Source organism: Cavia porcellus, unplaced genomic scaffold, assembly GCF_034190915.1.
Source record: "Cavia porcellus strain 051 isolate PalLab524CR breed Dunkin Hartley unplaced genomic scaffold, mCavPor4.1 scaffold_6, whole genome shotgun sequence".
Taxonomy (NCBI): Eukaryota; Metazoa; Chordata; class Mammalia; order Rodentia; family Caviidae; genus Cavia; species Cavia porcellus.
In genome coordinates, this window is record NW_026947489.1 from 10,960,536 (window position 1) to 10,978,372 (window position 17,837).

General features: G+C 50.2%; 1 protein-coding gene across 2 annotated transcripts in view; it reads left to right on the forward strand.

The window, feature by feature from the left end:
- Positions 1 to 16,441, forward strand: part of Igf1r (insulin like growth factor 1 receptor) — a 268,904-nt gene extending 252,463 nt beyond the window's left edge. For both annotated transcript variants that reach the window (XM_003475268.4, XM_063249956.1), the window contains 2 exons: positions 1,987 to 2,121; positions 9,049 to 16,441. In XM_003475268.4, the coding sequence (XP_003475316.1) occupies positions 1,987 to 2,121; positions 9,049 to 9,430 (517 nt within the window). In that variant the 3' untranslated portion in view covers positions 9,431 to 16,441. The remainder of the gene's footprint in view (positions 1 to 1,986; positions 2,122 to 9,048) is intronic.
- The last annotated feature ends 1,396 nt before the right edge of the window (positions 16,442 to 17,837 follow it).

The window sequence follows — 17,837 nt, forward strand, 5'->3', positions numbered from 1 at the left end:
CTAATTCTGCATCCTCTGCCATAAAGTGAAGGTTCTGAACAAGAGTGTGGCTTGGAGCTTTGACAAGAACATTGCATTATCCAGATGTGGGGTTGTCCTGCATCAGAAGTGGGAGCCAAAATAAGGGGTGTGGCAGTTCGGGCACAAAGGACCCCATGGCCACTAAGGAAGTGTTGGGGCCAGACTGTCTGTCAGCCCTGAGCCTCATTTGGCAAGCTGTGGTAGGTGCTTGCGGAGGCCAGAAGGAGAACGGGGTGCAGGACAGTCCTGCTTAAGACAGGTGTGGTTAGCCAAGGAGCCAGGAGCTTGGAGTAGAGCTCTGAGGGTGGCAATGGTCCAGGTGGGAGCCGACTAGCAAGACCTGGCTCCCTGAAGACAGGGACACAGCAGGAAAGACCAGGTGAGGCAGAGGTAGGCCAGGAGGGAACCAAGTCGTCAAATCATTCTCGGACCAGCCTGCAGTTGGCACAGACTTTAATGCTGGTCCCCACGCAGATGCGAGGGCAGGCACCGCAACCGCCAAGGCATGCTATAGGTATAACTAGGTAGGTTTTGGAAAGCACAGGTTCGCCCACAGAAGTTGATGGAAAACCCTTCTTAGACAGCCCAGGTCTTTGCAATCCACACTTGGGTCTCTGGATCTTTGGCTTTTCTGGGTCTCTTGAGCAGCACAAAGGCTATTTCTTGGGCACTGGCAGTTAGAAAAGACCTTGGGTTGGTCAGTCCTCTGCAAAGATTCTATTTCTAACATCTGCTTTTAGTATCAATTTGTACAAAAAGCTTTTTGTTCATGGAAAGGAATTAAAGCAGCCAACAAAACATTCCGGAATCAGAGCACCCCAGCTCCCCTCCACCCAGCTCCGCCACAAGGCCAGAATCCCCAGAGCACTCAGTGGGAAATACCCTGCCCTGTTTTCCATGAGGCTTGGCCAGCACCCTAAGCCTGGGGCAGGGCCCATTAGAGAAGCCTTGCGGGTTGGCTGAAGTGACTCAAGTATGAAGGCAGAGATGGACCAGGAAAAATTCGTCAAGGGTGAGCTTAGCTGTGGGAGGCACATTTATTTTGCAGATGACAGCACAGTGTTTTCAGTTTTGGGTTTTTTCAGTATTATCTGTCTGAAGTTTCATATATGTTTTAATTTGCTCTTCTGAACTCACTGGTGAAACTGCATGCCCGGCAAATCTGCTCACTGTCCGGCCTACTGCATGTCCTCCTCAGCCAGCCTCTGTGGAAAAGACTCTTGGGGGACGATGGGGGTGCTGCAGGCCAGTGGAGCCCACTCTGGTCTCCATGCCTGTGACAGAGTCCTTCGGGCCAGTAGCTTCTGGGCTCCAGGACAGGGGCTTTCTTTTACTTTTACCTTGGCCTGAGTGTGTCTCAGGACTCTTGTAGAACTATTAAATATGTCCAGGCCTGGCCCTTTACCCACACACATCAAGTCAGTGCAGCTCAGGTATTGATCAGTGTTTAAAATTTCTGGGAGATCCTCCTGTGCAGTGAGGGATGAGGCTCACGTGGGAACAGAGGCCTCCAAACTCTCTGATGAGAAGAATCAGCCCAGGAGCTCATTAAGCTGTTTGATTGTCCCAAGGCGGGTCCAGGCTGGGGCTTGGGGTGGGAGGGCCCTTGCCTGTTTTAATTCTTGGGCTGAGACTCATTTGGAGACACCAGCTTGCTTGGGTAAATGGCTATGCCTGACCTTGAGAGTGTGTGACCTAGATCAAGTACCCCTGAACAGTGCAGGGGCCACTGAAGTCTCTGCCGGTGGCAGCTTCCTCTGCTTTGCCATTAGAACTATGGTTATTGTACAGGAAACCTTAGACAGAGGAGGGCAGATGTCCCACACCTAGCCCAGTGCCTGCCCGGTCTCCATCAGGCATTGGCGTGGCAGTGAGGACACTTTCTCAGTGCTCCATTGTGAGGAAATGCTGGAGAAGGGTCATGCCTGTCCCTTCCCACGCCACTCATGTTCTTTTCCCCTGTAGGTCCTTCGGGGTCGTCCTCTGGGAGATCGCCACGCTGGCTGAGCAGCCATACCAGGGCTTGTCCAACGAGCAAGTCCTTCGCTTCGTCATGGAGGGTGGCCTCCTGGACAAACCCGACAACTGCCCAGACATGCTGTACGTATCTTTTGCGCGCCCCCCACCCCAGCTCTTCTATTTCTTTCCTTGAATAACTTTTCCTGGGTCATTTAAGATTAGTAATTCTGGAAGCCATGCTTTCTGGTCCTGTGGAAACAGAAATAGATTAAAAGAGGATTTGTTGGTCCTTGAATGAGGAACCCGGTTTATGGGACCTGTGCCTTTCCAGGCATCTTGATGCCGCCCCATATTCCTTAATCTTTTGGTTCTGATCTGCAGTTTGCACCGTGGTTTCTCCGGCCCAGTGTCTCTTGCAGTATTTGACCAAAGCAATCTTTGCTCATCTTTTCCATACAAAGTTTAAAAAACAAGAAAACAGTAAAACAGCACTTACTACTCTTCAGTCAAATTCAAGAGCCTCTCCCCAGACTTTGCCAGGCTGAGGACTGCCACACCTGGTGTCCACAGAGTTTGATGCTAAGGATTCATAGTGCGAACCTCAGCCCAGTTTTTTCTCTTAAGTCGTGGACCATTTAAGTGCCACCCCATAAGCAGTGCTGACCAGGATCAGAGTTAAGCCCCTTGCTTTGGAGACAGTCTGAGCACACCCAGCCTGGAGTACTGATGAATTTGTCTCCTTACCTACTTCTTTGAAAAAATGCCTTCAGCATTTCTGAGATTTGTTAACTAATGAATGTTCATGACTCTCTAGGACCCACTCACTGCATAACATTCTTTACGGGGGGCGAGGGGAGGAGACCTGCATTTGTCAGCTTCCCAGCATCTTAAACAGCAGAACTAATCAGTTTATAAGACAAAAAGTGTCACAGTCTTAGAAGTTCCAGTCCATGGTCACTTGACAGTGTTGCTTTGGGCCTAATGGTGAGTAGCACATCATGGTGGCACTGTGTGGCAGAACAGAACCACTCTCTTTACAGCCAGGAAACGAAATAAGCGAGTGGTGGCTGGAGTCCCGCTGTCCCTTCAAGGGCATGCCTCCAGTGACCAGAAAAGCTCAACAGGCTGAGTGCTAAACCTGCACTGCATGGGCCTTGGGGGACATTCGGCCTCCACTGTGGTAGGATGACGTACAGAAGGGGTCAGACACACGTGGCCAGTGGCCACTAGGGAGTGGGCCCAGCGGGCATGAAGGCCTTGCTCAGCTGGGGTCTCCGGGTACCTCTGTCCCAAAATTCAGACGCAGTCTCAGCAGGCTGCCATCAAGGGGGCCAGGCGGTAGTCCCACCTGTAGCTCCTTCAGGTAGCTGCCAAGAGTGAGCCCTTGCAGATTGTGGACTGAGGACCTGTGCTCCTGCTGCTGGTCAGCTGGAGACCATGTTCATCCCCTAGAGCCCAGTGCCACATCGATGCTTGCCACATGCTGCCTCCTCTGGTCCTCACAGCACTGCAGCTTATTTCTTCAAGACCAGCAGAGGCTCTAGTGCTTCTGCTCTTTCAGACCTGATTAGATCAAACCCTTGCAAGACAATGTCCCTTTTGAGTAATTCAGCCACCTGATTAGGAGCTTATTTAAAGGAATGAAACATCCCATCATACAAGTCCCACCTATGCTCAGACAGGAGGCTGTGTGGAACGTTCACACCAAGAACAGGAATTTGGGGTTGTCTTACTCCTGCAGCCTTAGAAACAAAACATTGTATCCGCAAACAGTAGGTGCAGTGCTGGGCCTAGGGGGCAAAGCCACCAGTGACCAAGGCATGGGGTCTCCTGTGTCCCTCATCAGGGCGACCTCCCAGTACAGCCTTTGTGGGACTCTGCAGCCCAAAGTTGGCAGAGCCCCCAAAGGCCACTTGGAATATTTTCTTGCCTACATGGAAATACCCACTACCCCACCCATACCCAAAGCTTAAGAGTCAGAAACACTGATGAACACTGATTTTGTCACAGGGTTTCTGTCCTCTGGAAGCAGGGTAGTGGCTCTTAGCCTCTGCCTCAGAGGCTCCCAGGAGGTTGCAGTCCAGCTGTCAGCAGTCATCTGAAAGCTTGCCTGGGGTGGCAGATCCACTTCCAAGCCACTGCCGCGTCTGTGCGCCATGTGAGGGCTCGGTTTCTAGAGGACCTCCCCGTAACGCGGCTAGAATGTCCTCATGACACACAGCTGGCTTGCACCCGAGCAGAGCCCAGCAGACTCTAAAAGGCCAGCTAGTAAATGCCTTCTTTGGCTCTGTGCACCCCTATGAGCTTGATTGCAGCTACTCAGCTCTGCTGCTGTGGTGCAGAAGCAGCCGGGGAGATCACATGAGCAAGTGGGGCTGTGCTCCAGTGAAACCTTTATTTTTGGATACTGAAATTTGAATTTCGCGTAATTCCATGTTGTCACTAAGTATTCTTATTTTGAGTTTTTTCCCCTAACCATTTAGCAAATTTAAAAACCACTTTCAGTTCAGACGCCTTATAAAATCAGGCGGGCGGCCGGCCAGATTGGACCCGTGGGCTGGAGACTGCCTACCTTGCCCTTCCCTGCCCTGCCACTAATGATCCACAGCAGAGTGGACACTGCAGTGGGCTGCGCCACCTCTTCCAGATTACAAGATGCTGAAGGGGGTTAGCTTGAGAACCTCCGGAAAGCCCCAGAGGCCTGTTCCCACTCCTCACACCTGCAGCGTCCCTCACAGGTGACCAGCTGCTCTGCACCCGCCACAGCATGGCTGCTATCTTGGCACCAGCCAGTTTCTAAGAAAAAGCCTCCTATAGCACCAGGATACAAGTAACAGGGTATGAACATCCGTGCCCACTGAATTTGCATAAAGGTGCACAGTGCCAGACGAGATTTGAACACGCAAGTCAGTGGCGTGTAGCAAGCTTAGCAGCAGTCCAAGAGAGCAGGTGTGAGTTCTGTTCCTGTGGTTTGGGGCTCGTCACAAGAGAAGTATTGTTTTTGTGTTTTCTCTTTGACTCGGGTAAACGTTTATCTCTGGGAAACTTATGGGATTCTTGAAGTTGATCCGCCTCCAGACGGCTGGAGCTTTAATATTAATTTAATATGCCTGGGAAGCAGCCCACCTGCCATGGGAAAGGCAGGGGACTTCCTGTTCCCAGCACGGGGTGACGAGGAAGTTTACACAGAAAGGTTACCTCTGAGTGTGAAATGTTTAATTCAGAAGGCATTTATTTCTGCTTTGCCATCCAGAACCCTCTTGGCCTATCCGCCTCCCTTCTAAGAACAGAATGAAGGGAGGCATGCTGGTTTCATAGGGAGTGTCTGTGCTGTCCTCCTGAATTTACCGATGGGCTTGGGGGAGGAGAAACCGATCTCAGAGAGGGTTTTTTTGTTGTGTGAAATGAAAGAATGAACTGTTTATCCCAGAGGAGAGCCCCTAATGCCTTGAAAGTGTCCTGGACCCTCGGGGTCCCGTACGGGAGAGAAACTGCAGTTTGTGAGAGGAGAGAGGCACTCGCTGGCCCCCAAGGGACTTCAGCTCAGCCTCAGGAAGACCTTCCGGCTGTTGGGCAATGCCTAGGCCACGTCCCCTTCCCTAGCGCCTCAGAGTATTCAGATTTTGAGGAAAGGTTCCATCACCTGTGAGCCTCAAGGCCCGGTTCCACTTGAATTAATTCAGCAAGTCTCATGTGACGAGGTGCAGGCTATGGTCCCCTGCTGTCTTCATGCTTTAAACGGAAGGCACAGCCCATCCTCAACCATCTCTTACACTCAGAACTCAAGCCACCAGAATCCTGAACCTTCTGGGTGCGTGCCGGCTGCTGAGGTCACAGGATGAGTAAGGAGTAGTCCTGGATTTCATGAAGTCCAGTGATGTGAAAGGCCCCAGCTCTGACACTGCAGGATAAGGAGATTTGAGCTCAGCCAGAAAAACGCAAGTGAAGAAGCCCTTTGTCCTGGCGGCATTCCCATGGCCCCTTGTCAGGTCTTCAGCATGCAGGAGTCAGGGGAAAGTGTTAGCCCAGGTAAGCTCACTTCACGGAATCTGTTTGGACAGTTGTCAAACTTGAATTTTCCTCTTGCTGACTAAAGCCTCTCATTGCTCAGAACCCTGGGCAGCGTTCATAGGAATCAAGAGTCCAAATAGACAGAAATGACTGCCTCTGTCCAGTGAGCCTGGCAGGAGATGGGCTATAGCACTGTGGACCACAACCCCCGGCTGCAGGCGCTGAATGGGGAATGGCTCCCAAGACATCTTGGCTGTTCAAGCTGCCGGGAGAGGGGGTGGCCTCAGTCCTGCAGGGCCGCTCTGGAATCTGGTCTCCCTGGTGAGAGTCAGTGCCCAGCCAAGGCTGTGCCAGCACCAGGCATCAGGATTCCTGGATCCTGAGCTTCCTGGAGCATCTTGGCTTCTTGACTTCTACACTTCAGGGCCTGTTGGTTGAGGATGTTGGAGTCAAGGGTCAAGGAGGGGTCGGCAGGAATGTGGAAGCGCCTGTGCACACAGCCCTGACTGCGTGTAGCTCTTGGGGCCCGGGTTTGCTCTGGGAAGCCGCTTCCCAGCAGGGCAGGAGTCCCTGGGGCCCTGGGAGGGGAGTGTCCAGTGGAGGACTGCTCCAGACTCAGCAGGGCTGACCAGTGGTTTTTTTAGAGTGTTTCTTTTAAAAAGGACTTATCAGCTCATAAATCCTCCCAGCATCTCCTGGAGAGTTTTCTGGTGGAAGTCGTGTAAACAAGGTCTTGATTCCCACAGAGTGAAAAAGACTTCCTTTTATGGGCAGCACTGGAAGGCTGTGACTCTGGGATGATTTTACAGGCAGCATCACATGGCTTGTTTGTGCTGATGTCACCACAGCACTGCCCTCCAGTGGCACCTCCTCAGCCCCGGGCCACGGGGCACAGAGCCGGACCCAGCTCATGTTCCCTCCATGGCTGCGCTTCTATTCAGGCATAAGTCGCTGGGCTGAGAGGACATTGCAGCTCGCAGTCAGGATGCACTCCTTGTATCTGTGGCCCGTTTAATTAACATTTCTGGATTTGGTCTCCTTTTAGGGGGAAAGGACAGGTATAGGATGTCAGGCCTGTGTGCCACCTGACCAGCAGGGGGCGCAAGGTACTAAATACCAGAAATACGGTGCAAACAGCCCTCATGTGAGTAGCAGCAGCCAGGACATGGGTGTCTCCTAGGGGACCATGTCACCCCATGGCCACCCACCCTGTTTGTGACTTTGGGCACATAATGCCGTCTCTCGGTGCCCATGTGAATGTGCTGTCGGGTGTGTGACGAGCAGCCCCTCTATCAACAGGCTCTTGAGGCCGGGCATGGCCCCACCATGTGCTTACTGCCCATACCCTTAGGGCCAGCACTCCACCGGGCTGGACTCAGAAGGGACAGTGCTTAATCTGTCTTCCTGTTTCACCCCGTTCTTTTTCTTGTACATTGGGCTGGCCACCTTTCTCTGGAGAGGACCAGACAATAAATATTGTATGCTTACAGACTAAACAACCTGGTTCTGACTACTCAACAAGCAGTTGGATTCTAAAAGCAGCCACAAGCCATGTGTAAACTAGGGCTGCCAGCAGCAGCCGGGCCACCTGTAATTTGCTGACCCCTCGGCCTCCAGATGGTAAATTCTGGATGGGTCTCCCTCTTGCCCTCCCCCAGGTCATTACCCTCTGCCTGACTGACCCAGCCTGACCCAAGGTCTTTAAAGGAAGCTGGCCAGGTGGGCGGGGAGCCTGCCTCTGCCAGCAGCTTCTACACCGATGGGTAACAGCAGGGTCACCCTTAGTTCTCCCAGGGGCCAGATGTAAATAGGTCTCTTGGTCATGTGGTCAACCTGACAGAAGGCTTGGTGTCTAGGTGTTTGAGTTTCCTGAATATGGGGAGTTCCGTTTAGCCTTTTTTTGGTGGTGGTGGTGGGTGGGTGTTTGTTTGTTTGTTTGTTTTGGACAGTATGTCTGAAGCCAGAAGTTTTTTTTAATATATATATTTAGTTTTTTTATTTTTTAAAAAACAATACAGAAAGAAGGGTAAATGATACAGAATTTCAAAAAAAGATTAAATCATGACTAGTTGATAAGTTACATATTGTAATCTTAGAAGTAGTTGTTCATGTGACAAAATCAAAGCAAAACATGAACAATCAGTGACAGCACACACTATTCTGTTTAATGAACTGACAAACCAGAAGTTCTAAAAGAAAACAAAAGGCAACTTCCCAGTGAGACCAGCGCCGGGAGGGGTTGCCTGCTCGTGTCGGGGAGGCCCACTGGCAGACCCTCCTCGGTCTCACAGACTCCCTGCAGTGCTGTCCATTCACAGTTGGCCCCTTGGCCTTCTTCCTCGATCCCAAGGTCTCTGGGCTCCTTATATTTGTCAGAGCCCCAGATCATGCCTGGGAACACTCCCTGTGTCCCAGGGGGTTCTGGAGGCTTCTGGGTTTGGTGGCCCAGCTGGTGTCACTGAGGCACAGCACACCTTCATGCTCTGTGCTTTGTCCCTTGCTCATGGCCGGGACTCCTGCCCAGGAAACTCTTGGCTCAAGGTCCCCTTGGGGCCTTCTGCTTTAGCATTGACTGTATCATGGGCCCGGCCCCGCAGACAGGGCTGGACTGAGATGCGCGGTGGGGTGTGTGCTCCGTGAGTGTGGCAGCCCTGCCACTTGCTAACTCAGAACTTCTGCCAGGGTGTCCCTGCCCCAGGGGAGGCTTCGAAACAGACCCGGGGGCCTCGCAGAGGCTGTGACCACTTCTCCGGCTCCTTAGTGGGAAACCGAGGCATCCTGCTTTCTGGAAGCAGTGTTCACAGCAGCCACAGGAGATGCATCAGCCAAAAGCTGCTCGTTTGTAAAAGCCCCTTAGCACTGTCCCCCATGGACCAGTCCCATGGCAACAGGCTCTGTGTGACCTGAGCTTGGTCCTTCTCAGGAAGTCAAACTGGGGTTCCGTATCATGGTAGGGGCTGGGTCCTGGAAAAGATGAGCTGATGGGGTGACAGGGAAGGGTGAGAGAAGCCCCAAGACTCACCCGAGCGGTTCCGCGCTCTGCCTGTGTCCCCGCAGGTTTGAGCTGATGCGCATGTGCTGGCAGTACAACCCCAAGATGAGGCCTTCCTTCCTGGAGATCATCAGCAGCGTCAAAGACGAGCTGGAGGCCGGCTTCCGGGAGGTCTCCTTCTACTACAGCGAGGAGAACAAGCCGCCCGAGCCGGAGGAGCTGGACCTGGAGCCCGAGAACATGGAGAGCGTCCCGCTGGACCCATCAGCCTCCTCGTCCTCCCTGCCGCCGCCCGACAGACACTCAGGACACAAGGGCGAGAACGGCCCGGGCCCCGGCGTGCTGGTGCTCCGCGCCAGCTTCGACGAGAGACAGCCTTACGCGCACATGAACGGAGGCCGCACGAACGAGAGGGCCTTGCCGCTGCCCCAGTCGTCAACCTGCTGATCCCGGACCCGCGTCGCATCGCGTGCAAGCAGTAACGTGTATGCACACTCAGCGGCGGGCGGGGGGAGAGGAGAGTTTTACCAGTCAGTCCACGAGCCTCCTGGACCTCAGTGGGTCTTCAGAGCTGCCCTGCTGCCCACGGAGACCGCTTCTCTGCAGTAGCCACCTTGGGATGTTCCTTTTCTCAATATGCAAGCAGCTTTCATTCCCCTGCCCAAGCCCTTAACTGACACGGGCCACTGAGAACCTTAATGACAACACCTAATAGCAACAGAACACTCGAGAATTGAGTCTTCTCATACTCTTTCCCTCTCTGTCGCTCTCCGTCTCTCTCTGACTCTCCTTTTTCCTCCTTTTTTCCGCTTCATAATGGAAATATGTGCTGCAAGCCCCGCTGGAAAGCCCTTTCGATCAGATGGAGGAGACTGCTCTCCCTGGGGCCCCACATCACCCCTGTCCACACCTGCCTGGCACCATAGGTCAGTGTCACACACACATGCACACACGCACATGTGCACACACGCACACAAGGAGGTTTTGGGTTTTTTTAAGTATTTCTGTAACCTTTTGGGGTCACCTGAAATTTACAAAGGGCCATGGTTCCTCCGTGGTGGTTACCATTTTAATGCTGCCAAATTTTGCCAAAATTGTGAACTTTCTCCCTCACAATCCCCACCCTGGTTTTTCTTCCACCCAGAGGCGTGGGGTGAGCACACAATCTAATTCTGACTCCACATAAGAGACATATTGGTGGTGCACCCCATTCAGCTGCGCCCCCCTCTCCCCAGCCTGCTTTCCACCTCCGCCCAGGGCTCCCTGCTTTCCATGACTAGGTTATTTTTCGGGGGAATTGGACAAAATGGGATTTTCCCTCATGAAAATGGGAAAGGCTGAGGGGGCTTCCTGCCCAGTCCCTCAGCTCTGCCCCCCCCCCCAGGCTGGAGGAAACAGACCAGGAGAACCTGAAAGCTTGGCTTCCGGTCCAGGGGGTCCGCCTGTCAGTCTACCCTGGCCCCTGCCTGACCCAAGGGCCACAGACGGAAAGGGATTTCCAGGGACTCAGCCCAGCCGTTCATGCGGGTGTGCAAGGGAGGGGTGTGAGACACCCCAGCGGTGAGCAGCAGCGGGGCCATGGATCCAAGCATTCTGAGCTTTGTCGACATTTTCTCTGTTACTAGGACTTCTTCATGGGTCTTACAGTTCTATGTTAGACCATGAGACATTTGCATACACATCGTCTTTAATGTCACTTTTATAACTTTTTTACGGTTCAGATATTCATCTATACGTCTGTACAGAAAAAAAAGCTGCTATTTTTTTTGTTCTTTATCTTTGTGGATTTAATCTATGAAAACCTTCAGGTCTACCCTTCCTCCCTTTCTGCTCACTCCAAGAGACTTCTTACGCTTTGTACTAGAGTGTGTGATTGTTCTTCTCTTCTCCCAGTAACGGATACTTCTAGAACATAATCTGCCATGAACTGGTTGATGCCTTTTTATAAACACACCCTGCTCCCACCTCCTGGCCCCATTCTGTGTCTTCTAACCTGTAGGCTCTGTGGGCACGAGGCGGGCGAGGGAAAGAGGCGGATCGGGGGCCCGGGCCGGGTGCTGGCCCCGTGCTCCCCTCTCCCCACACCCACCTCACACGGCGTTGGAGTCTGTTACAGCGCAAGACATGACGCAAACTCAGGTCAGAAATACAAAGGCTGAATATCTCACACCCTTGTCCAGTGTCTATGGTCCCGGTCGTTGGCAGTCTCACCTTCTCTTCCCCCGCCTTTGTTTTGGTTTGTGACACACATATATATTTTTGTAATTTTTGGGTACAACAGCAGTTTTAACTGCAGACATTAGGCATTTGGATTACTGTTTTTTAGTGGATATTTAATCTTTGCATCCCACGGGAAACAGCTGCTGAGTCCCAGGGTGCATCAGAGCAAGGCCTCACAGGGCCCTCTGCCACCCTGTGCCACCACCCTCACTAGACCGACCTACCTGTCTCCAGAACCGGAGCATCCCACAGGACCTGGCTGCCCCGACAAGGAGCAAGACCCCAGTACCGCAGCCGGCCCTGGGCATCGAGCTGACCGCCAGGTCTGCTGGCCTCAGCGCTCTGCCTGCCGACGGGGGCCCAGAGCCCTGGTGGGACCCCCAGACCTTGGGCCCAGGGGTCCTGTTTCGTGCAGTGCTTAGCACTCCCCAGAGCAGTGACGGCCCCAGAGGTGCTTCTGGGACAGAAATGTTTAAATTCTGAGTAAGGACAAAGCTCAAGGATGGCAATTGCTAGGTTGTGACTGGAGAAAGTTGGTAGCACTTATTGCTGATCAGTAGTCCCAGTCTCGTGACCTCTCATGGCCTCTGTCCCATGGTATTTTCCCTTCAAGGAGAAAATGAGTAAAAGAAAAAGGGTAATTCAGAAGGTATTATATGTAGGAGTCTTTAATTTATTTTGTGATACCAGTTTTAATCACTGTAGAAAAGCCCCCATTATGAATTTAAATACTGAGGAAAGGCTGTGTGTGTTGCGTGTGTGTGCGTGTGCACGTGTGCGTGTGCAAGACAGGACAGTTTTTCGTTTTTTGGGTGTCTTTTGTTTCTTCAAGCATTTATCTACCTCACTCTTATTTTTTATATGTGTATATAGAAACAAAGAATCCATCTCACAATTCTCAGCACCTGACAGTAGGCCATTGGTACCGGTCACCTCATCCATCCCACAGGCCACTCACCCAGGTGACGCAGGGAGAGGTCAGGCTGTATTTCGGGGTCAGAGCGACACTAACTCCCTCCTCTGCTCGTTTCAGGCAGCCTTTCCTGGATGTCTTGTCTTGTGTTGCTTTTCTCTTTTTCCCTAACCTGGCTTCTTCAGAGATGATGAGCTGTTAGGGTTTCCTGCTCCCGGCCCTCAGCCCAAGGACAGGAGAACATGCCACGGGGGCCGTCTGGCTGCCCCTGGCTGAAGCCAAGCTGCTTTCAATGACCAACCTGTGTCACCATTGAGGGAGCAGGTGTCCCCGGGGTCCAAGGACAGGCGTGTGGCGCTCACACAGCACTCGGGTGCCCAATGAGCTCCCGTCAGCTGCTCCCGTGAGGCCAGCACTGTGTCCAGGATGTGCCACTGCTGCCGCCACCTCTGTTGTATTCAAGGGCACAGCCACATCAGCAACTGGAGGGCTTGGTCCTCCCAGCCTGCTGCAGAAAGCAGAGGCTCCTGACCTCCAGCCGTGCTGATGCAGAAAGGTGAAGCCCCGTCCCCTCTAGAGGCTGTCTGCTGTCTCACCGCACCCTTGCACCCCTCCCTGGGGATGTACCAGACCTGGGGGCTAGATGGCCAGTGGTCAGTGCTGGCTTCCTCCGTGGTGGTGTACCTCTGTCCATCCCACCATCCTGCTGCTCACGGGGTGGATGGTGCACCTCCCATGTCCAGCGGCTGCTCTCGCAGGCCCCGGGGATGGTAGCCGGGAAACACAGCGAGTGATTTTCCCACCTGCGATGGCGCCCGCACAGTTCCAGTGCTTGATGAAGCCCAGGAAGGAACCTTTTCCATCTGCAGGAACTACCCTTATCTCCCCAGTCCCTGGGATCTGGAGGTCATTGAGAAATACTTTGATCAGGGTTTTCTTCTTCCACACTGTAGGTGACCCCTTGGAATAGTGGCCTCTCCTCTCTTTTGCACATAACCTACCTGTTCCCACAACTGGATTTCTACAGATCATTCAGCTGGTTATAAGGGTTTTGTTGAAACTGTCCAAGCTGTCGATGTCATTTTGTTTTTGTTCATGTAGGTGGTTTTCTTTAAGTAGAGGGAGAACACTAACAGCACAGCACCCATCCTAACGCTTCAGAAACACTTCAATAAAGGAAACTTTTGCTTGTGTGCTGGTGCAGTTATTTTACTGGACCAACCCACCCACCTTGACTCTACCAAGGCATCATGTATCCACACTTCTAGCCTCATTTTATGCTGATTTTTCCCACCTCTTCTTTATTTTTCTCTTTTGTATGCTCCAAATGATATAATCAAGCTAGTCGTGGCATTTTCCAAGCAACCTCCTTCTGACAGCAGCTCACACTGCTCGAAGTCACATGAACCACTGAGGCACATCACCGAATTGATGTGAGCATTAAGACATTCTCCATCGCCCTTCTCTGAGGGAGGGAGGCTGCAGGAGATGGTGTCTTCTGGAGATACTGCTGAACGTGAGCTATGCGAGGCCCCTGCTGAGGGCTGGCATGGCGTTGGACACAGTTGGAATGAGCTTCCTCGTTGGAAGATAGAAGACTGTGTTTGGGGCCATTCCTGGCCTCTCATTCCAGCCCGTTTCTTAGGACTCTGGATGACATTTCAATGGTGGGAAAAGTGGCTTCACAAAATAAAAAAGTAGTTACTGTGAAACTACCAAATGGCAGATGGCTTGTTACAAACTGGTGAGTTCTGGTTGGGATAACAGATTGACAAGTCATATATGATGCCGAGTTCTAGGCCAGTCTGATCCGCTGAAGCCACCTCAGCAGCCCACCTCTCTGGCAGTGGCCGTTCGAACACAGGCGACTGTAGTGGCAATGTCACACTGAGCTCAGGTGGGAGAGAAAGCTGGGATGTGCATCCAAGGTCCTTCACTGTCACTGTTGGGTTCTCTCAGGATGGCCAGACCATGTTGAAGGCAACTCCTTTGCGAAACAGGCACCTTGCAGTTGACAGTAACACTCCATGGTACGCCTTGGCCCACTCCAGCAGTCCCAGAAGTACATTTAAGGTTTGGGGTTTGTTCCTTTGTTAATGTCACTTCTGTGTTTGTCAGCTGTCTTTTCTTTTCCTGGGCTAAGCAGCATTGGGAGACAAGGACCAGCGATCCACTCCTTAAGAACCAGTGAAGAAAGTTGAGACTTTCTTACACCACTCTGAACTAGTCGGTGATACAAATGAGAACTTCAAGGGAGGATGTGGTTTAGATTGAACCTCTGTTGCCAGAGATGCTGAAGATACAGACCCTGGACAGGCCACAGCGTTTCACTTTGGGCCTCCAGCTTGGATGACTAGTGGGTCATTTAGAGAAACAAACGCTCTTTGATGGTGGAATGACCAGACAGAAGGAAACCATTGTCCCTAGGTAACAGGATGTAGAGAGAAGAAATACAGGCAGAAGGGTACAGGACTTGGAAGAAGCAGGAGCAATAGTTTGAACTTGAAGGTTTCAGAAGGAATCAGACCATGTCAAGGGTCCACAGTCATCTATGGGCATTTGGTTTCAACAAATAAACCTAACATCCTGCTCCTCAAACTTACCACGACGTCACATTGTATAAGAATACGAACTTCATCGCTCTCACCAGTTGTCAGTTCTGGGGCATGACTTTAGGATTTTGTTTTATTTTGTTTCTATAAGAACATAATAATCACTCATTTGTATGTCCACGTTTCTGTGTCTGCATCTTTCTGGTAAGCATTTTTTTTTTTTTAATTAGTCACTCATTAGCATTTCCAATAGGGCTCTTAAGTCCAGTAGATTACGGGTAGTCAGTTGACGAAGATCTGGTTTACAAGAACTAATTAAATGTTTCATTGCATTTTTGTAAGAACATAGAATAATTTTATAAAATATTTGTAGTTGATAATTGCCGAAAATAATTTAAAGACACTTTCTTTCTCTATGTGTGCAAATGTGTGTTTGTGATCCATTTTTTTTAAGGACACCTGTTTACTAGCTAGCTTTACTATATGCCCAAAAAAAGAAAAAAAAAATGAAAAAAAGAAAAAAACAAAAACAAAAAAAGATTTTTTTCCAGACCCTAGCTGTGGTTCACTCTCTTTCCTTCATGCTTTGTGCCCTCATTTATAACAAAGGAATGATGATTTTAAAAACTAGTTCTGTATCTTCAGTATCTTGGTCTTCTAGAACCCTCTGGGTGGGAAGGAGATCATCTTTTCCTGGTCATTTCCCCTTGCAGTGTAGCAACTTTAGTGGACGGAAGGAACCTCACTGGCCATAGAAACAGCGCAGGTGTTCTGCCCGGGGTGAGCCACAGTGCCCAGCATCTGCTTGGCTGACTTGGTTATTGTCATGGTCCTGCAATGCCAGAGAGGTGGGAGGACTTTGGGGCACAGCACATGGTCTTCACAGTGACCACACAAAAACTTGTGAGGCACCCAGGCCATCTGCTTCTGTGTCTCATAGCATGTGAAGTGCATTGTCTCCACAAGAAAGAGACATTCATTTATCTAAGGCAGAACACTGAAGGTAACATTTTTTTCCAATATACAACAAATTCTTTTGATAAAAGCCACAGCATACCCAGCCCTCAAATTTTTAAATTCAAATCCATGTCCTCTAGTTGCCACTGCATCATTGGCCATGTTCCTCCACGAAATCTCTGTTACTGGAAACATCTGTAAATTTTGTACTCCATAGGAGAAAGGTCCAGAAACCATCTGGTATTTTTGTTGTTGTTTTCAGCTTATTTGGTTGGTTGGCCCCGTGTTCATACATCCACAGGTAGCACAGATGCCTGGTGAAAATACCTGTCTACTTTCTAAGCCAGTGAGGTTAAGGTGAGAGGTTTGCCAGAGTTTGTCTACCTCTGGGACTAAAAAAAAAAAAAAAAAAAAAAAGATCCAGAAGGCGCGATGGAATGGATGCATCGTGAAAAATACATTTTCTGACTTCTCTTGTTTAAAAGGTTTTGTTTTTTTTTTTAAGTAAAATTTTTTAAAAAAAGACAACATGGCCAATTTGTTACATAAAATGACCTTGTGTATAAATTATTCCTTTAAAAATCCTCTGTTTATATAAAAAATCAATAGATTAAAAAATGATAAAATGTTTTTGTATATTCTGTTGTAAGAATTTATTCCTGTTATTGCGATATACTCTGGATTCTTACGAGAAATAAAGAAACTGTCTATTTTGAATGGCTGAAGCTAAGGTGACTTTAGTTTCTCTTACTCTGCTTTTTTCTAGTGGTTAAAGTACAACATGGTTTAAGTTAAATAAAAGAATTCCATATGCGCTTCCTGTCTCCAGTTTTCTTCCTTCCCTTTCTGGAACCGTAACTCTTACATTTCTGCTTGGGGGGGGGCAGGCTTTGTGTGACGTGCGTGGTCACACATGTCACCCGGAAATGTTCTGCGTAAAGTGTTACCTTGTTTCTGGGGGTGAGCATTCTGTGCCCATGGCTGAAACCAGGGAAGCGACTCTTTCTCATTTTAGTAAATCAGAAGAAAATCAGAATACATAAAATACAGAAGTTTGTGCTTCTTTTTGACTGATTCATAAGCATCTTCTTTCCTGTATCTTCCACTGAGAAAAGTCAGCCCAAGGCACATTTGAGCTGTCTGATTCTGGCAGAGGATTGAATTGCTTCTCTCCCCATGTCCTGTGGGTGACCCAATTTAGAGGGCCTCCATGAGACCCACATAGGACATGGCTTGCTGTAAGCGCTCCAACACGCATTCTAGCCAGTGATTAGTGAGCCCTGCCTGCCCCCCAGATTCTACAATCTAAACATCATTGTTGTCTTAGGTGGAGGAGGAATTGTGGTCGGCAAAGGAAACAGTGTAAATGTCTTAAAATCAGACTGAATATCATAGACACACTTGGGTGATAAGCTGGGCATCTCAGTGAAGTTCGATCATGAAAAATCAAACTCCATCAGTGAAATCAGGCTGTTAGAAAGCATAATAGAAAGTTGTCTACAATGGAAATGAAGCCATAGTTATCCAAGACCTGATGAGTTTCAAGTATAGTCTATAAAAGCAAAAAGCATTACAGCTCTAAGCACTCTGTCAAGCTTGGTGCTGGAGTAGGAATCCTGCTCGCCATGGTCACTCAGAGCCTGACAGTCAGGGGACCCACAGTAGATAACTAAGGAAGGTCTCGTTTGCAAGGCTGAGCTAGCTGTCCAAGAGGCTGACACTGCACCTCCAGGCTGACCTAGATCTGCAGAAGCCAGAGCTCTAGTTTCTTAGGACAAAGGCAGAAGTTAGAACCTCTCTGTGCCACTTCTTGAGATTACTAAAGGAAGCTGCTTCTGTTTACCCCCACCAGGCTCTTGCATTACTATGACAAAACACTCGAGACAGGCTAACTTCACAAAGAAGTTTATTTGGCTCATAGTTATGGAGGTTTATGGGCATTATGTGGGCATCACTTAGCTCTAAGGGACCTCATGGCCAACGACAGGAAGTCATGTGGGAAGAATATATCACATCTCAAGAGAGGAAGCCAGCAAGCTTCAGGACTCCACTCAACAACTCCATACGAGTTCAAGGATCCCAAAGAAGTTTTTAATCTCTTCTAAGGGCAACTACCCCAATGACCCAAGGACTTCCCACTAGGATTCACCTTTCAAAGGCCCCAACCACCTCCCAACAGCAGCACACTGGAAACCAAACACCCGACACAGGA